We start from the raw sequence: 27,878 nt of genomic DNA, 5'->3' as shown, positions 1-27,878 counted from the left end.
AGGATAAATGGAAAATCGGTAGTTTTAGGGCGGTCATCTGTGAATCGGTAGGCACATGAAAAATCGGTAGGAATACAGATAAATCGGTATTTCTGGTCACTCTGCTGACAGCTGTCGTCGCACGTCGCGAACAACCAAGAGCAACTCGCACAAGAAGAAGAAAATTGATTTTTCACCGGCAAGACGCACACGGTCTGCGCGCGCGGAGAATCGGAGCAAAATTATGCTCTCTTTCCCGGAAGGTCTCCCCCTAGCAACAGGATAAAAATCCAGCACATGGACCCAGTGTGGCAGATCGTGAGCTGCGTGTTTCGGTGCCGATGTAAATCAGCGCGCCTGTAGAGTGTGGTAACCGGCGTGGCCGCGGCAAGTCCTTACGGTGTGTGTGTGTGGTTGGCGTGTGTTATTATTGTGTGTGAGCTCGCACTCTCTTTCTCTCTCGGCGAACAAAGCGGAAGATGACGTCGAAGACAACGGTGGCGTAGCGGAACGGCAAAAAGATAAGCAGCAGCAGCAGCACACCCGCTCGAAGAAGTTAGCCGCTGCGGGGAGCGCTTTTGTGAACGTGCCGTGCCACTGCGAGGAAACAAAGGTAAGTCATGGCACATTGTAAGGGATAGAAGCGTTTTGCGAACGATTTGGGGATGTAAAGATTGCGGCATAGTTTAATTGGAAATTTTACCGGGACCTTGAAACGTGTGTCTCCTTGGTGTGTGCTGGAAGAGACGGAATTAAGTCGTCATCCCTGCGATAGGGACACAGTTGCATAGAGATAAAGCGAGCGTTTTTTTTACATTCAGTTGACATTGTTGCTGGATGGAGCAAGAGCGCGCGCGCATACGATTTTTTTTTGCCTTTCGGGGGTTCCAGCAATTGTCCAATGGGTGTGTGTGTGTGTGTGTTTATATGTGTGTGTGGGGTGGGCTGAAAAGATTGCCGGATACCAAAGAATGGTGTGTCCGATTCGATCGGTTCAGTAAACTCCTTCACTCACGTGCTCTCTCGTGCATGTTAGAACTTGCCATCGAATAGTTGGCGCTGAAGGTCTCATACCTGCCGAACAGAAATGGTTCTTTCTGGAATATGGTGCATAAACTGTACGAAAATCCGTTGTTTCGCATCGTTGAAATCGGCCGTACCGCGTTTTCTCTGTACATATATGTGTGTGTATTTAATTGTCTCATCTGTGTGCGATGGTTTCTCCCAAGAAGCTATTGTTCCTCGTCGCACACGCACACATCCTTGGAGACGGACGCAAATGCGCGCGCGCGCGCATTCTTGTGTTGCTCGATCGTTGCGTTTCTTTCCCACACATAAGCTCTCTCCTTCTCTTATTCCTGTAGCACACCAACACACATACGCAGACCCACACACTTCCACCAACATGCAGAATCATGGAGCAATCCAGTTTTTTTTGTCGATATTGCAAAATCAAATTCTTAAACTGGTCATGAAAGAGAAAAAAAAATTTAACCGGTAAAAAGAATCGTGTTCGTGTGTGTGCGGATAGTCCAAAATTCGTTTGACAGAGATGCGAGAGTAGTAGAAATTTCTTTTGTAAAACCGGCTGTCGGTGTATGTGTGTGTGTGTGTGGTAGCGCACGTAAGCCTTTCTTGTTCTTTCTGGAGAAGAAACCATTTTTTGGGGAGGTTAAGAAGCGTGCGCTGTGGAGTGTGTGCGTGCCTGCTCTTGTTTGCATTTTGCTCAACTGTGCGCATCGTCTCACTCTCTTTGGTGTATCTCTTTCTTTCTCTGTTTGGTCAGTGTGCGAGCCGCATGCTGCTGTCGTGGAAAGAAAGGTTGCGATCCCTCTCGCTCTCTCTCTCTCTCTTTCTCCCACAGCCAGTGGTCCAGATCTTCTGGAGGATGGTGAGAAGTGCACGCTGCTGGCGCTCGCGCATTCTCTCCGTCTCTTTTTTCGCTGTATCCACCGACAGCCATTTGTCAAAAACGCCCGTTGGCCTCGGTTTACTTTTCATTCTTTTCTCGTACGGTGCGGACGGTGCTCTCTCCGGTGTGATGATCTCTACGTGTGTGCGCGCGCGCACCCCATTACTGGTGAAGAACGGTTGAAAGCAACAGAGTAGGCTCGCCGGTGTGTGTGTGCGGTGTGGCGTGTTAGGACAGTTTTCCTTGTTCGGGATTGAAAGCTTGTGATTATCGTGGACAGAGTCGAATTTCTCATTATTGCACAAAATGATTGCACACGAAAAGCGCATGAACAACGTGCTCCGCGATGGCGTCGGTGTCGGCGGCGGCCACAGTTGGTTGCAATGTTGCGACAGGCGGCGGCTCTGGTGGTCAGTGAGCGGAAAATGGAAGCTTCCCGGCATAAAATAGGTACACCTTTCTATTGTGAGATGAGCCACACTCTACCATTGTTCGACGCTGGATTCGATGAATCTGGCTCAAAACCTCTCGGCATCTAAACCCCGAGTAAGGGAAGCTAAAAAGACAGCCATGCTGCAGATGAAGAGAGAGGTGCACCGTGATGATGGAGAAAATGCCGGTCGTGGAATGTGCGTGTAGGAGAAAGCGCAGAATATCAGTGTGTCTGTACGAAATTTGGGGGACGTCGTCTCCCAAAAAGCAAGATGAAGGAGTCTGGTCACCCTGCAGGTCTCCCTTTTCCGGTAGGTTTTGTTTATCTCACGGGGTTTCGTGGCTTCAAGATGAACAGGAAAAGAACTTTTGCTTCGCATTGTGTTTCCTAAAGTTGGCAATTCCTACGGCAGCAAAAAGGAGTTGAATTCCGGCCCCGTTTTGTGCGTGTTTGCAACTACTTCAACCTCGCGAAGGGTTTCAAATTTCGGAAGAAGCTACTTCAGAACTGGATGACTCCAAGCATAAAGAAGAAACGCATGTTTGTGTTGTCTTGATGAGGGAGCGCCTTTGGCTAATGGCTGCCTGCTCGGGGATCGATCCATCCCGTGAGAGAGTGCGCGCGCCCACCAGGGAGCAACAGTGTGTGAAGTACGAATTTCCTCTGGACCGTCCATCCTGTACCATCCGACCTCCCCCACCACCAGCATCACACCACCAATCTAAGCAGCATGTGCTCTCCTCCTCCAACGCCGATGGCTGCTGCGTTTGCCTTTTCACTGGTGGATTTGGCGGAACACCAAAAAGAGGCTCTTCTTCCGCGATGGAAAAATACGCGCCTGTGTGTGGCCGGTGGTCTTTCTTTATACGATGGCCCCTCTCAGGTGAGTGTGCGATTTTGGGCTGTGAAAGGTTATGTGTGAAAGCAAACGTACCATCATGATGTGTAGAGCGTTTTGGGCTCGATTTTTAGAGCAAAATTTGCCGTGGTGTGATGATGGGCTCAATGGCCGGGTCTTTTTTTTTGCAAATTTCGCAATCAGCTGCTACTGTGCTTTGGCTTGGCTGGTGCGATTTTCATTTATAGAGAGGCTGAATTCATCCTTTTTCAGTTCAATATAGCTTCTTTGCATCGAAAAACCTCCACATCAGGTTGCGCCCTGGAACATTGCCGTTGTCCGTGTTTTGCGTTCTGCGCAACTACACCTTTATACATTTTAAAATTGCGATTTTAATTATCCTTCTCGGTTAGAACAAAGCCCACTGTGCGCCTATCAGTTTGTATATATGTGTGTGTGTTTGTATGTGCGTCCATCATATCGCCATCATCCACAGCAGCCATAGTGCGTGCGACATCATCATCAGCCAGCCAGCCAGCAGAAGCAGCACCACCGTCTCGTGGTTCTCTGGTTCTTTTCCAGCAGGCTCGGCTTTCTCGCATGCCCACTCGTTCTCTCTATATATCTCTCTCTTTCTGTAGTATCTCGCACTGTTTTGTACGCCGTGCTCCGTTCTATCTCTTCCCTTTCACCCATCCATTTTCTAACCCGCGTTCGCGCAGTGGGAGAAGAATGGGGGTTGTATTCTCCACCATCATCCGCGCGAATCCATTTTGAAGTTTTTCGTGCACACACTCCCTTTGTGTGTGTGTGTGTGTGTGTGTGTGTGTGTGTGTGTGTGTGTGTTGCTAAGCAATCAAGCGCACGGCTGGCTTTAGCGAGAGAAAGAGAGAGAGATGGAGGAGTAAGCAAAGAAAAAGCGCAGTTCCTGGAGGGATGGGGTGGTTATGGGGTGGCAAAGATTCGCGCTGCACGAAGAAATCATGTTCTAGTGTTTTTGTTTGATTGTTTTTCTTTTTTTTTTTTTTAGGTTAAGGCCTTTCGTTTCCATCTGTGAAGAGAAGAGTGTTGCTCCATAACGGCGGGTGTGTATGCTTGCTACAGGGAAGGGTCAGATTCGTGTAGCCCTTAACCTTTCAAGATTGCTCTAATTATGGTGTATGTTTTTGGCCGAAAATTGCGTCTCTCTCATCTTCGGCAATGAAGTTTCGCGCACCAGATTGATTGTGTGGCAGCTCTCATCGATTGATACTAAATCCCATCTGGATCGAATCCGATGGTAAATGGAATCACTATCACATGCATTGATTACACCAAAAAGGATTGTTCATAATTGAAAATTCGTTTGCGATTTGGTCCTACCCTTCCGAAGAAACCACAAGCTCTCCAATCTGGAACACTGACGCGCGTGTTTCCACTTCTATGGATGGAGTGTTTTTGGTGTGTAGTAAGGTGAACAATGCAAACCACGCAAGAAGAAGCCGATTTGTACTGCCCGCAGCAGCGTTGTGCGAGCTCTCGGTGGTGCTGGGTGGGTGTGGGTAACACACTCACCCGAGAAGAGTTGTTTATGAACCCCCCTTCCTTTCGGTTATGTTGCGTTGTGTGCACACAAAACGAGAAAAAGTCCCTAAGAAAACTTCGAACCACACTGCGAACACGCGCTTCGTCGAACAAACCGTCAAACACACAAATAATATGCGCTCTCCCAGCTCACCAACCCTGTTTGCATTGGAAAATGAATCCTCCTTTCTCCTGCTTTTGGTTTGGGCGGAGGGGGACGAGGAGAAGGACTCGTTCGTCGCCCTAACGCGTTTGTCTCGAAATGTGGGGTGGGGGGGGGGTCATGTAAAGAGTTGGTGAACAGCATACGCGACGGGTGAGGTGAAGAGGAGGGGATAGTATTCTTCACGTTCGCGCGCGCCCTGGAGAGCGAAAGAGGAGCAATGAACGCAAAACGCGATTTTGAAGCTCGCTCGAGTGTGTGTGTGGGGCGGGAAGAAGGGGAAAGGGACGGAGAACCGCGCGTGGAAACGAGTTTTCGGTTTTAAAACTAACTCCGGTGGGTGGCTGGATGGGGGTGTGCGTTGAAAGGGTTAAGAGTGAGCAAGAGAGAAAGAGAGAGAAAAAGAATAGAATCCCAAAGGAAAGGTTCAAATTTGTCTTAATTTTAATACTGTAACGAGCGGAGAGATCATTCTGTCGTGCATAAAAGTTTGGCCTGCTGGTCTGGTGCCTGTTGTGTGTTGCAAAAGCATGACCTCTTCCACCTCACACTCACCCAACACCCACCCTCCCTTACACACAGGGTGTCCCTCGTTCTCGGGACAGAATTGGGGGATGATGGCCCCGTGGCCACAGGCAAGCGATTATTTTGTGACTCGTTGTTCTTTTTTTTCTGACATACACTTTAAAGGCAAAACAACCAACCAAACCACAACCCCTCCCCCACCCCCACCCCCTCGAGCAAAGATTAATTGAAGAACGTGTTGGAAGAAAGTGGTAGAAAGAAAAACTGAAACAGGTTTCTTTTTTCCTGCACCAACCACCAACCGCATCACCCCCCGTAACAGTAGTGTAGAGAGAGGCCAGAAAGAAGGGCGAAAGAAGTTTTATGTGTGCTAGTGTGTGTGCGTGTGCATGTATGCTTAATTGAGAGAGTGAGAATGAACGCTCTGGAGGAAGTGAGAGAGAGAGAGTGAGCGGGAGAGTTGATAGAAGCGCAACAGTGGGGGATGATGAAAAGAGGCTCTTTCGAAGAGTGCTGTGCCGTTGCCTGCTGGATTGGATGCTGTGGCGGCTGTTGCTGCCGTATCCGGCCATGTAGTTTGTATTACTGCTGGTCATAATTTGCCTAGAATTGGCTGGATTTTAATGCTTGACAAACGCGAATTACGGTGGCATCTGAAAATGTACATTAATGTTTACGGTGTAGTCATCATTAGTGGGATACATACGACACGGAGAGAATATCCCGTACCAGGGATGAGAACATTGCTCACACACTAAGATTCGAAGTGTAGGAGGGCCCGGTTGAATAACCTTGAATTTTGTGTTCTACTCAATACGAACAATGCTCTGGGTGTGCCAAATTCGACTCGACATTAATTTATTTTTGTCTCTTCATAGGAACAGGAACCACTCCTCCATTAGATTTGCAGACTAACAGGTGAATCCTGTCCGCAATTTGATCCTCGGAAGTATATTCCTCGTCCTTGAGAGGGAAGAAAACACTCCAAAAAGGTGTTCCTGCTTCTCGGTAGATAATTATGAGGAAAAAGGTGTGTGATTGTGGGGTCCTATCGAAGCAATCCATGCTCTCTTCACACACACTTCAGTGGGTGGAATATGATGCCGCCTCTCGTCGTACTGGGGGAGAGAAGCATCAAACGGAAGAAGGATATCCTTTTTTGTGTGTGTCCGCGGATGTGTTATGGTGCGCATGCGAACTAAAATCGTCCATTAAGTGTGTATGTGAGCGCTCTTCTCGGGTTGGACAACGCTGAGCGAAGATTGGAGAGAAACTCGCGAGAGTTTCGCTGAAGCATCGCATCCTGCTGCTGTAGCAGAGGAACTTGGTGTGTGTGTGTGTGTGTGTGGTGTTCAGCGTTAATTCTGGGTTGTTTCTTTTTCGTCCGGTCGGTCGGTCAATCCTTGCCAAGCCACCACTGTACTCTGTGGTGTGTGCAATTGGTTCGTTTGAAGAAAGTTGCTCCATCAGAGACACGACCGTGCGCCGCCTCCCGTCCCGCGGGAAGTGGGCTTTTAAATGCAAATGAGCAAAGAGAAAGTATATTGGACCTAGAGGATTATGTGTGTGCGTGCCGTACTGCACGGTTTAATGTACAAAATGGCCATAAATTTATCCCGCGTTTTGTTCGCACGGGGTTATCCTTACTGGATGGGGTTTGTTGCGCAATTTTCGGCAATTCGTAGAGAATTAATGATAATACTTTGCATAGGAGGTCGACCGAAGGAATGAGGAAACAAGCGCAGGATAGAAAAGACAAATATGGGAAGATTTATTAGATCCGGATGAGGGGGAGGTCTAATGGTTTGAGTCCTGTCGACTACTTCCAGGCTAGAGGTACACTAGACCAAAAACTTCTGCAGTTGCGAAAACTGGTTCCGCAATAAGCGCAATTATTTGTAATAATTCTGTTGCATATTTCACTCTCGAACGTAATATTCTAATCTTAATCGATTCCTGTATTTTTAGCCCTAATATGTGAATTTTGCTCGTAGTGGTGGGCCATACCATATGCTGTGTAGGTGCAGTTGTCCTTTTTTCCCTGTCATCAAATTTATCCGCAGTATCTGATGTAGTTATGTGGCAGGAAAAATGTGGTAAAAAAAAACAAACCATATCCTGGTTTTTAAAAGGTCCTGCGTCGGCCGCCGTTTGGAGAAGGGGAGAGTTTGCGAAACATGTGCATCGAACCTCGGGCGTGTTGAGAGCGATTTTATCCGCATGAAACGTATGGTGAAACACAGGTTTTTATGATGCCAAATTGGTTGGGTGATCATGTGCTGTTGGAATAGCTCCAGGTGTTTCAATTTTGCGTATCGTTCTTGGCCGCCAAACGCGGGTTGCATCGGTACCAAGAAAATCACAACAAAACCTCCATCGAAAACGCTTTCAAAACAAAAGCAGACATTAAAGTTGCAATTTTTCTTCTGACCTTAACCCTTTTTTTTAGATAGAACCACCAACACTGATGCCTAGGAACGCGCAAAACTGCTGCGAGGCACAATCTCATATCTCTAGCTCTGGCCACCGTCGCCCCCATGTGCTGGTGGAATTCCGCTAGCTCCAACAAATTCTGACGTTGCAAAAACTTACACCACAAACGCCATCCATCGCGTGTTCTTCACAGCCAGCAGTCTCGGGACCGGAGTGGGAGGTGCGGTGTAAAACTTGCTACCGTTTCTCGATATCTTATTACATGCTCTATCAGCACAACTTTCAGCATGTGACACATGTGTGTGTATGGGGCTTTTTCTCCTTTTTACGTTTGTGTGTCACCTACTCGCATCCTCCTCAGGGTGTTTTCTGCCCCCCCTCTGAATAATCGCTGATTTATGATCGAAAACCGCCAATCGTAGCAGTTTTCATATAGCATGATGCGTACCGGTGTTGTACAGCCTGTAGCTCTGCTCTCTGCCACTTATTGGATTGGTGTCTAGATACGGCCACTCGTTTCAGAGGAAAAAGTGTTTGGGAGAGGCGCAAATATCTCAGGTTCTTCATTAATATTGCTCTCGGAAGAAGTGCCTGATGAAAAGCTTGAAGCAATGATCATTTATGACCTTGATGGTTTTTATTCTTCATATTGATTGACTATGTACATCAATGATTTGATGTGATGGGCTTTGTGAAGAGCGGTTCCTCCTTCGTGATGTCCGATTTTGTGTGTCCTGTTCGCTAATGTCTCTGTTGGTATTGCTGCTTCTTGCTTACTTACAGCACACAACCAACACCACAGCACACGTTCCGTTTATCAAACCTTCTCCCCCGATCGATTGTGGCCAGCAGCAGAGAGAGAGTGATGGACAATTACTACCACTGCTACTACTGCGCAGTGTGTGATAAGAAGAGGGGTTAGTGAGATACCTTTACTCTGCTAGCAAATGTAATGTAATGTCTGTGCAAAGGCATAAGGAAAAGGAAGAAGAAGAAGGGTTTGTGGTGTGCCTACACAGTGCTGCTGCTCTTACCTTATCGGTCGATTTGCGTGCAGATCATTAACCTTGCCAACATCCCGGACGGCATTGCGTTCAACAGCAGCAGCAGCAGCAGCAAAAGGAGGAAGTGAGCGAAAGGTTAGAACGGATTTCCCATCTCAATCTACCACCGCCCGCCTACTATAACCTCCTCGTGGTCGTGGTTTTAGCTATTAAAGAAGAATTTTCACCTACCAAGGGAATAAAGAGCTAAGCGATGGAGTAACCAGAGCGAGAGAGAACTTCGTTTCTGGACAAGGAAGCTGTGGGCTTTTGGGAGAGCGAATGTGCTGTTGTGTCCACACAGCAGAATTGGCTGGTGGCAGTGTGGCAACATCTGTTTCTGGGAAAACTAAGTTCAGAGAGAAAGAGAGGCAGAGAGGGAGAAGAGCGAGCGAAAACTAGGACTCTGTGCCTTCTATCGCAAACGATTAATGGCGTCGCGAAATGCTTTCACAGTAGATTCGTCATCTCATAATCATATTCCCATCATCAACATCAGCAATAAAAAAGTGGGACCATTTGCCTCCTCCCATTCAAGAAGCAGGATGTGTTGGTGAAAAATTGCCATCCCTCCACAACACAGCCTCTGCTGCCTCATTAGGCTGCTGATGAGGCTCAAGGGCTGCTGTATCATACAGAGAGTCTCTCTCTCTCTCTCTGGCTTCGTAATACTGTGTGCCTGTGTCGTCCACCTGTCTGTCCCGTCCCGCCCGCCTTCGTGGTGAGTGGTGGCGCTGATCGTCATGCTTCCAAGGACTCCCAGCGCGCGCGGGATACATCCTGCGTTTGACAGCAAATTATTCACACGCCCACTAAAATCGCGAGAGTGTGGGAGAGTGTGTGCGGCTCGGAAAAACCAGGAGAGATAAAGGAACTCTGTGTGTGTGTGTGGTTCGTTACGAAGCAGCAGCAGCAGCAAAGAGCTGCAAAGGCTGCTGCTGACTGCCGTGCAAAAAGGTGTCCCAGACGCGCGACAGCAGTCACTTTTCGTCGCTTCCTTATCCTTAACTGTGTGTGCTGCGCGTGTTTGTCTGTCTGAGTGATTAATTCTCGGTTTTGTTAAGACCCCCCGAACGCACACAGATAGATCGGTGGCAAGCGATTCGAGTAGTGTTGTTGTAGAAGATAAATGAAAGCTTCTCTATCGGAAAACGGCAGCAAAACCCGCACGTATCTCTTAGCTGTGTGTGTGTGTGTGTGCGCTCGACGAGCAGAGATTTATTTGAAGGGACACGTGAACACACATTTTGTGCTCTCTTGGAGGCGAGAAAAAATAGGAAACGGAAGTTACCTCCAGATCAAAAGTGTGTCTGCATTTGTGATGTGTGCCGCTCTTCGACGTGTGTGTCATCTTCCGTCAGTTCCGTTTATCGAAGGTCAAAGTATAGTTAGCAGACATTTGCTGCGCTCTCCCGTCATGCTCTGGTTACCTACCTAGTAAAAGTGAAATATGTTAAGAAGTGAGCAAACGAGTCAAACCGTCCAATAATGCTGGATTGAAAATCCATCGAATATAGAGACAAACGGTGGTCGATGAGTCACCATTCGCGATTTTGCATCGTGAGGAGGGGAGGGGGGAGGGGAGGAAAGGTGTAGAAAGTGGAACCGCCGAACCCCTTTTTTGTCATCGCATTGCCGCATCGAGATTGCCAAGGCTCTCTCTCTCTAGTAGGCCCCGTCCATCCATCGTCACTTGTGGCTCAGTGCCAAATGGTCATCAAAACCATTTTCAGCAAGTGGGCAACAACGGCAGCCAATTAAATTTGCTGGCTTTCTCCGGGTTCTCTTCAACCGTGTGTGTCCTAATTTTAGCTGCTAGGCCTGGAAAGCAATTTATAACACAACGAGACTGACTAGGGGCCCTTAGCCCACAGGGATACGTGAAAAAGCCACAGGATTTTTCTAGATTTTTTTTGTTACAAAAACTGCACGATGATAGTGCTGGAATCATTGCCAAAACGGAAAACGCTCTACCACTAATATTAAACCACCAACTGAGGGGCGGAAGATGTGTATGGATTGTTTGAAAGTTCATCATCCACCTAATTATCCAACCGCAGAACGACGAGACGACGGCGGCCGCGGGACAGACACACTGGACTGGACAATTGCTGGAGGATAGCAGCAGCAACAGCAGCAGCAGAAGGAGGGAAGAGCGCACACAAACATGGCAGCATCCCAGACGGTCGTCGGCTCCGGGAACGGCGGGACACAGTCTGGACTGCGGGAGTTCGTCGAAGGATGGACGTTGGCCCAGACGCTTGGCGAAGGAGCTTACGGAGAGTGAGTAGAATCGAATCGAGAGTGTCTGTTTTATTATAAATCTAATTTATTATCCTAACCCTATTATGTTGTTGCTTCTTCTCTATCCGTGTGTGTGCAGGGTGAAGCTGCTGATTAACCGACAGTCCGGTGAGGCGGTAGCGATGAAGATGGTCGACCTGAAGAAGCATCCGGATGCGGAAAGCTCGGTCAAGAAGGAGGTGTGCATACAGAAAATTCTTCAGCATCAAAACATTCTCAAGTTTTTCGGCAAACGAACGCAGGGTGACATCGAGTACATCTTTCTCGAGTACGCTGCCGGTGGTGAGCTGTTTGATCGAATCGGTAAGAGAAGGGCTTAGCTAGCTAGAGGGTTTCAACCATTTGGTTCGATGCTCACTCGAAATTGTGCTTTCTCTGCGCAGAGCCGGACGTTGGGATGCCACTTCCCGAGGCACAGCGGTACTTCAATCAACTGTTGGCCGGTGTCGATTACCTGCACACGCGAGGAGTGGCGCATCGCGATCTGAAGCCGGAAAACCTGCTGCTGGACGAGCATGACAACGTGAAAATATCGGACTTCGGGATGGCCACCATGTTTAGGTATTAGGTACAAACCACCGATACGTTTAGAGTTGGCGAGCCTTGTGTGGGCTTTTCTGGACTGACTGCTTTAACTCCTTACTCCCCCCCTTAAAGAGGAGGACAATTTCACGCCCGAATCGCTAAACGTGTGTTGTTTTATCTTTCTTTATTATTTCCATGTGTCCGGTGTACAATCCGACGTTTCCGTTGAAAATAAAACGATAATCGTTTGATCGTCGCCAAGAACAGAATGAAGGGCCGGGAGCGGCTGTTGGACAAGAAGTGCGGTACGCTACCGTACGTGGCACCCGAGGTACTGGTCAAACCGTACCGTGCAACACCGGCCGACCTGTGGTCCTGCGGAATCATCCTAGTCACAATGCTTGCTGGAGGTGAGTATCGGGAACGCTCTCTCGTTGCATCTGCTCCCCAAAATATGCTTTTTGCTGCTTTTTTCCCCTTTTGAAAAACTAAACAATTATATTGCCTATTATTATTATGAAAGAGTGTGTACATGTTTGCCACACAGCACATATCCATATAAGTCTCTTCATGCTCCTGTATTGAAATGTTTTGTTCCTAAAATTGTTTAAAAAAATATGCTTTGAATGATGCGCGCCTCTCTTTTTCACTTCTCATTTGAATGGTCGTTTCGCTTATCTCTTCTCTTGGAATGTTATCTTCTTTTTAAATGCGCTATGTTGATGTTTTGAAATGGAATGAATGTGGAGCATTAAGTGTGGCTAAAAAAGGAGTGTTTTTTTACTCACGAGCCACAGACGGCGCTGGCGTTTTATGCTTTTAAAATGCGATCCTATAAAATTCACTCATGAGTCGCGACCGTATCTCAATCTCAAGCCAGGCAATCATATTATTAATATTTGCAAAACAATTTCTCTCATTATTTTGTATTAAATTCCCTTTTGGCTCACCGCAATGAGTGCTTTTTCCAACCAACCGACTGTTTCTCTTCACCTGTGTGGTGTGCTGCATTTTGCATTATTGTTGTTTTCAATTGCATCAATTGCTCGATGTCTATTTTTAAGTATATCTATGTGTGTGTGTGTGAGTGTGTGTTTATAATTGTACTACACCCCGTTATCGCCTTTGTATTTATATTTGTTAGATTATGCTAATTTAATGTGGATTCTACATGTGTGCTCCTCTTAATGAAATGCCGCATAATCCTTCAAATCATTCCTATATCACTATCACCCGCCCAAAAAAGAGCTCCTTCCCGCTGTAATATCATTGGTTTGAAACCCATTTTTTTTGTTATTTCTCCCTCCATTCAAAATTGTGTTTGTATTGTTGTGTGCATATGGTTTTCTTGTGTTCCATTATAAATCCTTCTTCACGTTTGTTTTTTTCCCGCAAACAAAAAATGTGCAAAAAATGCGCGCCCCCGCCCGCCCTCGCCACAAAACACACACAACACGAGCATTATTATGGACGTGTTTTTTCGTTTGGTTTTCTTACTTAAATCCCATTTTGTTCATAATTTCCGGCTGTATCTTTGGTATTCTAGCTGTAGAATGTTGTTTTCATTGTAATATCTCTAAAGCTTTAGTACCAGAGGTCCAACTGGGAATTGCTTGCTGCTGCACTGCACTGTTGTGTTATTGTTTTCCCTTTATTACTACTACTACTACTATTACTACTACCACTACTGTTTTGATTTCTTTTCGATATTGTGTTCCGTTTTTTTACTGAAAATGTGTCTTTCATTATGGTTTTATGCGTGTGTCGATTTTTGCTGCTGGCTGCCGATATATTTTATGTGCGTGTTTTATGTTTCTCAGTGTTGTTGTGCTGGCTGCTGCTGCTGCTGTTTGCTGATGTGATGAAGAAATGATCCCTTATTGTTTGAGACGCGCGCGTTTATATGTTGTGTTTTTGCTCACACGCTACACATTTTTCAGATTTATTGTGTGTTTGCCTTTTTTATATTTAAATCCTTTTTTACACTTGCTATATCTTATCTAAAAGAAGAAAAAAACCCTTTTGCCATGCGAATGTGAGCTGTTGCTGCTCGTTGTTGCTATTGTAATGCTTTCACTCATTCTTTTTGTCAATCAATTAATATAATAACTTTTTCTGTAAATTCAATTCCATGTTCTTCAATATCCAAGATTCAATTTTATCTGTACTGGCGCGCTGCTGCTCGTGTTTATGCAAGTGTTGTTTCCCTTTTTTATATTATTTTGTTTAATTTTACTTTCGCAAGAGACACCACCGTATCGTTATGTATCTCCCCTGTGTGTATGCTATGCAAAGCCCAAATCAAGCACAGCACATTATTCCCCCTTCACCCAGTAAAAACGCGATCACTGTGTTTATTTTTGCCCTATACTTCTTCATTTAGCCGATTGCTGTTTCAAGCTTTTTGTGATAAGTGTGTGTATAAATCAAAAGAGTGCGTTGTGTATGTGTGTTGTGTGTGTATATGATATTAATAAATAAAGTGAACTCTGTTGAATATGCATCTCTTTTCACTCGATTTCCCTTCTTCGCACGTGTGCCTGTCTATCATCACTCCCCTGCCCTGTGTGTTTGGCTTTGTTGTTTTGGCACCGTTTCGCGAATGTGTGTCTGTGTGTGTATGTATGCAATTACGAGTGCGGGTGGAGTGCATCGTTATCCTGAATTAGTGACGAAATGTTGTTTGCACGGTTTTATTTCAATTAAATAATAAACACCAAACTGCATCAATCTTCGCGAGTGAAAACAAACAACAACAATATGCACGACAATAAAAACCATTATCTCGCCATCTCGCTTAAATGACACGATTAAAATAATATACGGAATTTGGGCTGTTGAAGGGAGATACAATAATAACGCCATTTTAACTCATGTTTATTCTTTTCTCCTTTTCATCTCTGTGAATCGATCGATTTCCTCCCCCCCCCTATAAAATAACCCTTCAAAGAATTACCATGGGACCAGCCGTCGTCCGGATGTGCGGAGTATCTCTGCTGGAAGGAAAACAAGTACACTACCTCAACGCCCTGGTGCAAGCTGGACACGCTCACGCTGTCGCTGTTGCGCAAGATTCTCGTGGCCAATCCTGCCCAACGGCTAACGCTCGACAAGCTGCAGGACCACAAATGGTGCCAGACGCAGTTCCACCTACAAGGTATGTATCCGTTCTGTTTGCCCCACTTTCTTTCCTAACGTGTGTTGCGATCTTTTTAAAAGAACGTTAGTAAAATTAATTTCCTTTTTGTGTTGTGTTTGCATGAATGGGAAAAGCTCTTCAATAAAAAGAAAATGGGGTTTGTTGAGCGTTTGCTTTTTTGTTGCTTTCGGTACGGTCGGTGTCATGTGGAACGATCGACGTTCAAATAGCCATTTAAAGCCAGGTCACTGTCGTCGGGCTAAGCTTAAAAATGCTAAAGACATTCTAAGCTCCAATGGCGATCCTAAACGAGACACGTTTATGTGGGCCGAGATCAGTATTTTTCCAGCCAAGGAAGATCCACAATTCGGTTTTGGGGGGGAATTAAAAACGATTTGTTGGGTGGGGGGTTATGGGCAGTCCTGAATTCCGTTGACTACCACCCCAAAAAACCACCACCCCGATGCAGACGACGATAAAAGAATGAAACACGGTGCTTTTTGCGGTAAGAAACGAAAGACCTAATTCTATTTATCTTAGGTTTTTAGTGGAGAACGAGCCGGAAGCGTTCGCTTTTAGAAGCGTTCGTGTTGAATCTCACGTTCTCTCCTCAAGCGTTGTGCCGGTTGGGCAAACGTGTTCTGCACTTTTGGCAAGTGTCCAACGACGAGAGAAACCAACCACCAACCACCACCAGCACTGACGAAAATATCCGTTTTCCAGATATAGCTATCTCTTTGTGTGCAGTGTGTGCATGATGTCTACAATAATAGAAAAGTTTGTGGCATTGCAATGCGAAAAACAGGGGAGGACGTAGTGTAGAGGAGTATATGTGTGCTGGGTGTGGTGGGCAACCTCTACCAGAAAAGGGCCAAAAAGATAAAGAAAGGTTGGGAAATCATCGGGTATGTGTGTTTCTCAGTGTGTTGTCCCGTTTTAATGCTTCTTCTGCGTCCTTTTCACATGGTCAGGTACTGGATGACTCTCAGTTGTGTGTAAAAGATGCTGAGGGCCTTCTGGTACCTACCCCAGTGAGGACGCCATTCGACCAACTTCCTCGAGATGATGTTAAAAAGGCGGTAAATCTTTAGTATATAGTTTCGCTGAGTTGGTGTATTCTCACCGCTTTAATACAAGAATACGTAAAGTGCTGCGCGGGTTGGATGTGGCCGTTCTTTGAGCTTTTAAAATTGTTAATTGCTTCCATTTACAGGTTACGCGAATTACTACGAGAACGCCCTTTTGTCCGCGCTTTGGCGCTTTAGCTGTATGATAGAATTTGAGCTATTTCATAAAGCTAGATTACCAAAGCATAGACGAATTGGGACAATGCTACCTAATAAAGTACTTGTGAATATTATTATCCTGCATTCTCTTGCCGAAGTGGAAGTGAAAATATTTATAAATATTTTCTATTTGCATATACTCGATTAACTCTTTACTCTATACCTTTTTGTGCATGTATGCCACGAGTTTTTACTACTACTAGTCGCTGTGTTTCTTTCGTTTAACTTAGCTTACATTGAATGTTCACCACAAAATTGAATTTATCACCTCTTTTTGTTGGTTGTTTTGCTCGATCAATTTTCAGTTTCTTTACCTCATGATTTGTTGTGTATTAGCTGCTTGTGTGTTTGTGTGTGAGAGTGTTGATTATATTAAAACATGTATTTTTTTGCCTGCAATTGTATGCTATATAACCCGCTCCTACCGAACCTGCTGCTGCTGCTGCTATATCGTCCGTTGTTGCCACTTATTGGGACTTTGGTGATTTTAGCTGTATGTTGAATGCATTCCTAACCACATATAGCTTTATCACCAAAAACCTAATGTGTGTGTACGTTTTAAGTTTGTTTTGTTTATTATTATTATTATTATTATTATTATTATTATTATTATTAACACTGCCCCTATTACTACCACCGTCACAATATCCCTCCTTTGCGCACACCAGCACACATTATTTCTGTACGTTTGTGTTTTTATTTGACTTTTGAACCATCTTTTCCCTTAATTTCGCGTGCGTGAATCGTGCTTACCAGTGAAGGGCGAGAGATAAAAAACAAGTGAAAGATGACGAAATGAAACCGTTTGATATGATTTAGAGGGGTTGTTAATTTTTACTATGATTTTAATTTTCACGCAACACATTAAACTCCAAGAAAATACATCCTTGAACGTTCCTGTAATGTTATATTGAACGCGTTGTTTGCTTTACTTTTGTAGGCATTGCCGATATAGGTATGGGCGCCAACAACGGTGTAGGTGGTGCGGGTGCCGGTGGTGCTGGTGGAGGCTGCGATGTCATCGACGGGCGGCCGTCGCCACGCGCCAAACGGCTCTGCTCCAATCAGGACATCTCGAGCCCGCTGGACGATTCCATCTCGCGCATGTGCCATTCGCAACCCGTCCCAATGACCGTGCACACCGAGATGAACGGTGTGGAGGAAGCGATCGAGGCCCGGAACGGGTTCTGCTTCTCGCAGCCAACCATGCTGGACGATCTGATCCTGTGCACGCAGCTCAACCCGACGCAGAGCGTTGGCACGCAGCAGCAGCAGCAGAATCCGTTCCAGCGGCTCGTTCGGCGCATGACCCGCTTCTTCGTGTCGACGCGCTGCGACGAAACGCTGAAACGGTTATCGGCCGTGCTGGAAAAGCTTGGCTACGGCTGGAAATCGAACGACGAGGGCGTGATTACGATATCGACGATCGATCGGCGGAAGCTGCAGCTGATCTTTAAGGCGAACATCGTCGAGATGGATGGTAAGATCCTGTGCGACTTCCGGCTGTCGAAGGGCTGCGGGCTGGAGTTTAAACGGCGGTTCATTAAGATTAAGCAAAGCCTGGCCGATATCGTGATGAAGGGCCCGGTCACCTGGCCGATCGCGATCGCGACCAACTCTGTGCCTTAAGGAGGAGGGGGAGGGAAGACGAATTATTTGTTCTTGTGTGTGGATAAAACACAGACACAAACGCGCTCATTCAGGATTCATACGAAGGATTCAGAAGGTCAGAAGGGGACAGAGGGGGAGAGGGTATAGTTGTTTTAAAGTGTTGTATTATAGCTGCGAAAGAATATCGCACGAAACGAAGATGTAGATGTGGTGTGGTTGGGAGAGTTGATGGGTAAATAGGAATGAATGTGTTCGAAACACTGACTCTGATACGCTCTGTGAGCGCACGAATATTATAACGTCCTCTTTCTAGTGCCAAACAAAGTTGTGTACCGGTTTATAAAGGGAAGACAACATCCGGAAACGGATGACGACATTATTGAGAGAGAATCATTGTTTTTTTTTTGGCTGGCTAACCAAGAGAGTGAGAGTGCAGATGGATCATTTAATACGTTTTTGGTGAGAGCCACCAGCGTGTGTAGCGCGCCTTTTTTACAATTCTTTCACTACACTATCCGCATCGAAATGCACGCGAAGAAGAAACTGTGTAAACTTTACATCTCCTAGAGCTTCCTTCCAAGTTTTGTACACAGAATATAAGACGCGACACACAACGCGCTTAGTTAAGCAACAGAGTTTGTGGCGCGGGTGACACGGTTGTGTTGCGTTAAAATACACGACACATGTTTTTTCTATACAACAACATATGATGTACTTTAAAATCCTCGTGACAGCACCTTTTACTGTAAGCAAAAGAGCACAACAAAACACGTTAGAACGACAGAAGACAGACAGCTGCATTTATTGAGAGTGGGAAGAGTGTTGAGCAATCACCATGAGAAGAGGATCTGTGGCAGAGGATGGATGGATGAGTTCTCGACAAAGATAGGTGCTAAAGAGGTGACGACGGAGCATTATTCAGTTGAAATTTGTGCTGTGGAATTATATATGTATGTGTGCGTGTATGGTTGACATTCAGGGTAACTAATGGAAAAGAGATTTTTCATTGCTTTAGAGTTTAGAGAGAGAGAGAGCACCACAACCGCGCGTTTGCGCTCAAACGTATTAGTATTCGTTTACCTCTGCTTTATTGGTTTGATATTTACTCACCCGTGTTCAGTACGGTTTAATTATTTTATCTGCTTATTTCCATTTCCATTTCCTTGCTCTCGTTCGTTTCTTCTTTTAACGATTATACAACAAACTATCAATTTTTGTTATGTTAATTGAAACGTTTATTGCTACATTTTTACATGCATTACACAGCACACACAAATTAAATCTCTTATTTCTTCTCTCTTCATCGCTATATATTTTAACTCGATGTGTTTTTACACTACTAATCTATCTTTTGATGATGAATCTTTTTTTAAATAAAAATAATGAATAAAAAATGAATTTGTTATGGTAAATTCGGTAGTTCGTTTGCTTTCGTCGATAATTCCGTTACCAGTTGAGAAATGATTCCTTTATCTACCGAGTCCGACCAAGAGCCAACAGAGAACCGCTATCGTAAGCGTCCCTAGTAACGACACTCTTCCCATACCAATAGTGGCGTGATTACACTCGTTGCCAAGGCAGGTGAGACAGGACGAGTCCCGCACGTTGGAACACAGCTGCCACGTTTCATCGTTCAAGTCCGCCGCACATCCGCGTGCAGTAACGCGCTTCCGGGCATCGCGCATAAGGTAGCAGCCACGCCGATCGTACGGTACGACGCCACGACACTCCTCCACCACCCACCGACCACTCTCACAGCCATCGACGTCTTCGCACTTGGCACAGATCTGTAAGCGCTCGTTGCGATGGTTGCATCCCGCACCGAGGCAGACGTTAACCGTTTCCGGCTCGCATTGAGCTTGCCGTTCCTCGCCTACACAGCCACGATGGAAGAGCCTTCGCTCGGTAGGGTCCAGAGTCGAGATGTAGCAACTGTAGCAGCCTAACTCGGAGGACTGCTGCGTGTCGGAAGAGCATTGCTCTGCTGCCGATCGATCGAATCCCCAATTACACCGCTCGTCCGTAGGCAACTCATCGCACTGAACGCATTCGTGACGCTCTACCGCGTACCGTTCGGCGTTACAATCCCTTCCGTCGGTGCAGATGTAACAGTTCGGGTTCATCGCATTGCACGCATCTGCGTCGGACAAACAACCTCTGCGGACGGTGTACTTCTCCACCCAGGAGTAGCAGGCATCGGTGCGACCCAACAGTACTGGAGGACACATGGCCCCAGCGCCTGTCTGTTCGTCCGCACAGTTCACTCCATCGCATTGGTGGCAGGTGAGCGGATTAGCCACGACCGGTGGATAAGCATTACACCCATTGCCAGTGGCACACGTCACACAACCGTCTGTGGGACATTCGGAGGTGAGATCTGACAGGCATCCACGGCGAATGTTGGTAGAACTGCTGGCATACGCGTAGCAAACGTCGTCTGCACTGTACTGTTGGCAGATGGAAGGCGTTTGGTTCGATACATCCAAGCAGCTAGATCCGGAGCACTGATAACACTGCAGCCGATTCTGAGGGAGCAGCATGCTGTTACAGTTGTCGTCATTAGTGCACAGCTGGCAGGTCGTTCCGGTACATGAAGCGGGAGTGAGGTAGTATTCCCTCGCACAACCCCTCACGGTGAAGCCATGCGCTGCAAAGAAACACGCAAAACGGTGAGTAAAGCAATAGTAAATGTTTCCTTAACAATATGTTTAAAATATTGCGTTTTTAGGTACTAGAACTCACCATCAATAAATGTAACGCATCCGCCAATGGGACAAAACTTCTTCTTTACAAAGGTTGCCATCGGTTCCACACAGCTTGGATCAGTTCGGGACGAGCAATCGATACACTCTAGCGGCCGCGGTTCCTCATTGCAGCCATCCGATGAATCGCAAACAAAGCACCGTCCATCCGCTAGGTTACATTCCGCCGAGTCTTGCAACTGGCCAACGCATCCCTTCTGCTGACGGTCCAAAAAGCTGTAGCACTTATCATTCGCGCTATACGGCTCGCAGATGGTTGGAACGAGCGATGGATCGGAACAGCCCGCTCCTTGGCACTGGAAGCACTTCAGCCGATCCGGTGGAAACAGCACGTCATTGCAACCCGGAGAGTAACAAAGCTGATAGGATGCATTATTCGCTGGCCTGCAAGTATCCTGCTCGTACGCTTCCGAACAACCCTTGGCAATGATCGTGGCACCGTTGGGAAGCTGCTTGACCAACGACACACAGCTACCCGTTTGACACGGAACAAGGCTCTGCCCAACACCGAGCACATCACCACAGCCAACCTCACCCTCACAGCTAACGCACTCCACCGGTGGTCCATTGCAGCGATCGCACAGACAGACGGAGCACTCACTGCTCGATCCGCCGGCAGTGCACTTGTCCCGCAACGATCCCACCGCATCGCTGAGACAACCGCGGGCAAGCAGTTCTCCGTTGAACGACTGCACGTAGCACGAATCTTGCCGGCCCAGCAACACCGGTTTGGTGCACCGTTCGTATCGTTCCGTCTGACCGCACTCGATCGCATTGTAACACTGTGCGCATACGAGTTCGTTGGAGCGCTGGGCAGGTTCGGTGTTGCAGCCGGCTTCGCTGCTACACTTGACGCAAATGTCCGATTGGTCGGCACATGGAGCAGGTGTCAGCGTATCGGAAAGACATCCACGGAAGGTTTCACCGGTATCTGGAAGATGGTTGAGGGCATAGCATGTGGTGAGCTGTTTGCAAAAAGCAGAGCAAAAGTCATGGCATGGCCTACTCACCTGTAACGTACGTGTAGCACTCATCGTTGGGGTCGTACTGTTGGCACGTCGAAGAGCTAGTGGAGCTTTGCAGCTCGTCACATCCACTACCGCTACACTGGTAACAGCGTATCCTATCCGCCGGATAGATCGCACTGTTCGACAACGTACCTTCAAAGATTTGACACGTCCCTTTCAACGCACAGTCGACTTCGTTGAAATCCTCCAAGCATCCCTTCCGCGTGGTTGCTCCATCCAGCAGCGAAACGCACCGCCCTGTACCGCATGCTTGCCGATACGTGCTACTCTCCGTTAACAGGTCTGCACAGTCCGGATAAGTATCCGTGTTGCAGACGAAACAAGTTACACTGCGCGCATTGCACCCATCGTCCGTGCACAGCTTGCAGCTTCCATCGGTTGCGTCTAAACACTGGACCGCGATCGCACTACCACCTGCACTCTTCGCAAGATCGCTAAGACATCCACGCTGCTGAACCGAACCATCGGCCTGATCAAAGTAGGTGTAGCATTGATCGGTACGGCCAAACAGCAGCCCTTCCGTGCAGGGTTTTACCTCGGTCGGATCGGTGGCGTCGATGTCGGGACACTCGTCGCCAGAACATTGGGCACAGCGGAGAGGATTCGTCATGGTAGCGCGCTGATCATTGCAGGCCGTTGTGTTACACTTTTGGCAGGGGTGTTCACATGGCTCCGGTCGCTGAAGAGTGCAGCCACGTTCTACCGTACGCTCGTCTGTTGGAGAGTGGAGGAAAATGTGTGAGAGAACATGGATATGATCAACAATGACCACCGGACGTACCTTGGAAGTAAGTGTAACAGCTTTCCTCTCCTTCCCGATAGATGGCACAGTACAGTGCGCTGTTTGGTGCCGGTTCGAGACATCCGGCCGTCCCCGAACATTGGTAACACTTGATGCGATCCTTCCCCAGCAGTGCACCGTTACAGTGATCACCGTTACAGAGCTGACAGGTGGCAGAATTCTGCTCGGAACATTCGGCAATTGGGTCGTCGAAACTGTCTCTGCATCCACGTACCGTGTGACCGTTTGCTAAAGTTGGGAAAGATGGTAGTTAAATTATGTTCCCCACTAGACTCAGACTGTTCGGTAGAGAGCTGAGTTTACCATCAATGAACGCCACACATCCGTCATCCGTCCTACAGGTAGCTGACTCGGTAAGGCCTAAGCGAGGCTCGATACAATTGGTAGCACTACCAAGTCCCGAATTACACGCGTAGCACTTGTTACGATTGCAATAGTCCCCGTAACACTGCTGGCAACGTTCACTTTCACTGCCGCGAGCACACTCCTCGTACCACTCCATGCTCTCCGCAAGCTCCGATACGCAACCTTTTGCGACGACCAACGATCCGCTAAAGAACGTGTAACAACCACCGCCATCGGTGCACGCTTCTTCGGCAAGATCCTCCTGACAGCCCCGATTGGTGGTACACTTTACGCAAACGTTCGTCTCGCTAAAGGCCGCGTAATCGAGCTCGTTACATCGACTGCTGGAGCAGGTTTTACACGATTGTACTCCCTCTCCACCGCACGGGGAGTCGTCACCATCGTCCAGCAAACATCCACGCTGCGCATTCGATGCACTCTCGTACCAGGTGTAACACTTTGCGTTCGCTTTATCGTACCGCAAGCAGGGCTGGGGCGTTATTGAGCTGCCGGACTGTGTCAGACGGGCACACTCCTCTCCACTGCACTGATAGCACAGCAAACGATCCTCAGGGAACAGTCCCTTATTACAGCCATCTTCGAAACATTCCTTGTAGTGAGGTGCATTCTGGAACTCGGGATAGTTCACAATGTTCCCACGCACGACCGTACCTTGCTCATCGAGAAACGAAACACAAGACCCATGGTGGTAGGAGTTAGTGATCAGCTCGTTTGCCTCTCCTCGAATACACTCTACACTCTCGATACAGTCAATGCACTGAACCGGTCTTGCGTTTCCCATCGACTCTTCCGACACAACACAATCGTCATTCGAAGTTCCGTAACAGAGGGCATACAAATCTGGCGTGCTAATGCAACCCTTCTTTACACCGTCCGGTTGCTTCGTGTACGTGACGCAACTGTCGACAAGCAAACCAAGTGTGTTGGGACACTCACTGAGCACATTGTACTGCGCACAGTCCTCGCTCAGGTCACACTGAACGCAGCTGAATTCCTGCGGTACGGCACGATCGTTACAGTTCTCACCCGGACACACATCACAGTTTAAACCGCTGTCACAGCCGACGAGTCCGTCTTCCGTAGCACAGCCGCGCACGATCACACCGTCATCCTCCCGCTTCGTGAAACACGTGTCCGTCGGCGGGTTTAGGCAGAGCTCCGTAGTCACTTCAGCGCCCAACACATCGTTACAACCCGTACACACGTAACAGCTGGTCCAATCGGTAATTGATAGCCTGTTACAGTTTGACGTGTCGCAATCTTCAATTACGGTGTACTCCTCGATCGGATGCGGCAAATCGGACCGACAGTCACGATCGATCCGTCCATCGATCAGCGCGGTAATGCAACTGTCCCCTTCGGTACCGCAGAGCTTTGTCTTTTGAATAATTGGAGTTAAAACATCGCGACAGTCGGTGCAGGAGAAGCAAAGTATCGGAGCTAGAGGCACAAACAAGTGGAAGGTTAATACAAAAGAATCTTTTTTTTTTACAGGACATCGTATACAGCTTACCTTTAGCGTTACAGAATGTGTCCTGGCAAAAGTTACAATGGTCGGCATCGTTGGAGCAAATGGCGGGAGCCTTCTCAGCACAACCATAGATGCCTTTGCCATCGTCACCTTGGTACTGGAAGCAACCCTCGCTCTGCTCACACACTTCGCCGTGCTCGGTACCAACGGTACAGTCCCCATCGATCGACGTATCACACTTGGAACACACCGAGTAGGCACCATTGCAGTTCGCCTCTTTGCACGTGTAGCAGTCTCTAGAATCCGGCGGACAATCAAAGGATGTGCAGCCACGCGAAATAACACCACTGTACGATACGCTGACGAAGCAACGATCGGTAGTCGGTGGACAGGTAACGGGTGGACACGTTGGAATCTGTCCCGATTCACTACCGGGACAGTCTTGATAGCAGGTAAGAGGTTCCCGTTGCTGAGCGGCATCGTTTGCGAGATCTTCCATCCAGATCGAGCAGTATTGGTCGTCAAATCCATCTTCTGTTAAACATTTAGCTCCAGGGTCGGTGGTGCAACCACGCACTATCGTACTACCGTCTGGAAGGGTAAATAAAGGTGTCACCCAAGCACTGTAACCACCTTACCGTCCTGCACACTTACCGTTGTAAATGTAGCAGCCATCACTCGACCCCCGGTAGAGCTGGCAGTAACGAGCCGTCCCAGGTTCGGGCATCGTCCAACAACTGTCACCCTCGCACTGATAACACTGGCGGCGATTTGCTGGAAAAATGCCACCATTGGATCCAGCCTGTACCGTCTCTAGGCAACGGGCATCATCACCCTGCCCGCACGGTTCCGGGAAGTCTTCCGCACAGCCCCGCACCGTGTGTCCGTCGGCATCGATTTCCACCCGACAGTTGCCCTCGCAAAGTGCATACTGCAAGCCCGGCGCAGATTTATCACCCAACAGACAGGCAGCACCCTCCGTTTGTGTGTTGCACCGCACACAGTGCTGTCGATTGCACGTGATGTCCTTGCAGATGCTACAGCGCGTATCGGTCGGATCGTAGCAGGCCGCCGCCATCGTTTCATCCAAATCTAGTAGGCATCCCTTCTTCAGCTCTTCGCCAGCAGCACCGTCCGAGTACAGGTAGCACTGGTTAGTGAACGCCGTGTTCTGACAGCCGGTGGCAGGTGTTTGTCTTTCGCACTCCTCCACACCTTCGCACTGGTAGCATAATCTTGCAGCAGTTTGTGGCGCCCGGTTGCACGCATCTCCTGTGCAGGTTTCACAGTTACGATTGATCCTACAGTCAGCGAACGCCGGATCTGTGTCGCATCCTCGGATGACTGTTTTGCTACCCGATTCGAACTCCACCAGCAGCATGAAGCACCCGGTTGCCTGATCATTGCGGCAGTAGTTTACATCCGCATCGGAGATCTGTGCATCACACCCATCGCACTGATAGCACCGGAGATGGTTCGGAAAGATTTGGTTATTACAGGTGCTGTCGCTGCACAAGTCGTAAGAATCGAACTCCGTCGTTGGGAATTCGTCGCTGACGCATCCACGGTGAGTTTGCTTGCTTGACCCTAGTAGAAAGTTGGAGTTAAAAGTTGGAATTATTTAATTCGTTTTGTATTTGTAGCGTAATATTCCACTTACAATCATAGACAGTGTAACACTGATCCTTCTGGTGAATATTACATTCGACCTTACTGTCCAGGAAAGCATCAATCGACGGACAATCATCGCAGGAATAGCATTCAAAGCTCGCTGCAAGGATGCGGAATACACAACTTTGGTGTAATCTTGCTTAGATTTAGACTTCCGTCGCATGTCTTACCATCTCGATTGCATAGATCACTGTTACACGTTCGGCAGTTGGCCCCCTCTTCTTCACAGCTAATAGTGTAGTCTTCCTCACTTGTACAGCCTAAATGCAGTGTGGCCTGTTCGTCAAGATAGCGGTAACATTGATCCGTCACCTTGGGACACGTTTGCAGCAAGCATTCAGGATTTACGCTAGTATCACAGACTTCGCACGTCAGAACATCGTTACAGGGTTTATCTGTCTCCGGGCTACATTCGGTACAAGAAGCACCGGAACAGTCCACGACGTACTCCGGATCTGAGGTACAGCCTCGTTTTCCATCTAGAAACATGCAGGTAAGTACACATTAGCATCTTTTTATTGTAAAATTGGATCAAACTGTTAAACTTGTACAACTTGTACATCCTAATATTGGGACACGTGCATCCTTGTAGAATTTACGACCACACATAGAAGGCGCCCTTCCGAAGCGCCGTTTTATTGACTGGTGGCGGTAAAACATCACACAGTGTCACCTTCGACAAGCGATTTTATAATCCTGCTCTCTTCTTCCACTATCTGTGTCTCCTGTAGCTGGGTCGTCTCGCCCCACACTCCCTGTTATGGTTATTTATCTACACTTCCGAATTGTATGTCATCAGCCTTCCGATATCGTTTGATTGGGCTGGTAGTACAGTGTGTTCCTGCAATGCTGGATGGATTTATGGCCACCCCGTTTCTCACACTGGATGATTTGGTGTAAACAACAAACAAAACGGGTCTACTGATACGTTTGTGGCAGCAGTCGATTTAGGACCCCGCTTTAAACCCCGCTTTATCTTGCCTGTTGGTTATCAATGATGCGTGGAGCACACAGCACTGTACAGAGCCACGAAGCACCGTTAAAATGGGGAATAATTTTCGCAACCAATTCCGCACTGATACTATTGTGTTTTGGAAAGAGCGCGATACTTTGGGGAGGTACACCTGCACTTTTGCATTTCATAACCGATAACGGTAGAGGAAGTACGCACACGATTGGTAATTACCTGCAGGGTTAAGGTAACACTGGTCAGCTGACGTTGGGCAGATCACGTTCTCACATTCAGCCGTCAGAGCAGTAGAACAGCGCACACACCGCACGACACTGGCAGTATTGCACAGATCTGTCTCACACTGATTATAGATCACGTCGTCTTCCTGTGTTTGCTCTATGCATCCACGGTTTACTGTTGGCACGCCACCATTCGCTAAAGAATAAAGAGCACTTTAGAGGAATTGCATCAGCTACAGGACCAGCTTTCCACTTACACGAGTACCAAATGCCACACTCAACAGAGCATTGCTCCGTTTGCATCACGTCATGCTCATCACATTCTTGGCACGTGTAACACAACACCTCTCCCTTCACCGTTGGGATCACGAGCACTAGCAGCAGCACCATCACACCAAGTATCATTGGTCTTCCGACCCACCACACGCCACTGGAATCCAGCTTGCGCACCATTTTACTTACATCTGTGTCTGGTCTTTCACGGGAGGGCTTAGCTCGAACTGACTCGCGTTTCTGCGCTAACGGCTGGCGCCCTTTATATAGGCTTAGTCCGGAGGGCTTATCCATGCGGCAAATGGGGGCTTATACAGCAATCGGAATAGCTGATATAGAAAACCAGCAAAAAAAAAAAATACGATCATAAAGATAAAGCAATGCTATATTTGGTGAATGATTTCGGAACAATTGTGTTTGGGTTTACTGTGCTGTGTGATTTCCTGCTAGACTTTGCAGCCTGCCGTAGGGGTGTTAGACGCAGAGATTACGCAGTTTTAGTATCTGAACCCGGATCTTTCAAGCCCCGTCCGGGGGTACCGTGGTTATGAATGAAGTTG

At 47.6% G+C, this 27,878-nt stretch overlaps 1 protein-coding gene and 1 pseudogene across 5 annotated transcripts; one reads left to right on the top strand and one right to left on the bottom strand.

Annotated features, from left to right (window-relative positions):
• The first annotated feature begins 118 nt into the window (after positions 1 to 118).
• LOC1277834 (serine/threonine-protein kinase grp) lies at positions 119 to 19,166 on the top strand. 5 transcript variants are annotated; one of them, XM_061660724.1, is made up of 8 exons: positions 156 to 592; positions 4,193 to 4,247; positions 10,950 to 11,172; positions 11,273 to 11,496; positions 11,577 to 11,754; positions 11,986 to 12,128; positions 14,669 to 14,875; positions 17,084 to 19,166. In XM_061660724.1, the coding sequence occupies exons 3-8, from the start codon at positions 11,057 to 11,059 to the stop codon at positions 17,770 to 17,772; spliced, it is 1,557 nt and encodes a 518-aa protein (XP_061516708.1). In that variant the 5' UTR covers positions 156 to 592; positions 4,193 to 4,247; positions 10,950 to 11,056; the 3' UTR covers positions 17,773 to 19,166. The 5 variants fall into 5 exon arrangements, with proteins under 5 accessions (XP_061516706.1, XP_061516708.1, XP_061516707.1 ...); XM_061660722.1 differs by lacking the exon at positions 4,193 to 4,247 and having other exon boundaries at positions 119 to 592; XM_061660723.1 differs by lacking the exons at positions 156 to 592; positions 4,193 to 4,247 and adding an exon at positions 1,893 to 3,207.
• Positions 19,116 to 27,513, bottom strand: LOC1277835 (uncharacterized; annotated as a pseudogene).
• Positions 27,514 to 27,878: the final 365 nt, after the last annotated feature.

This window comes from Anopheles gambiae, chromosome 3 (assembly GCF_943734735.2).
Source record: "Anopheles gambiae chromosome 3, idAnoGambNW_F1_1, whole genome shotgun sequence".
NCBI classification, from domain to species: Eukaryota; Metazoa; Arthropoda; class Insecta; order Diptera; family Culicidae; genus Anopheles; species Anopheles gambiae.
Note: the sequence above shows the minus strand (reverse complement) of the source record. Positions and strands in the feature narration are given on the sequence as shown.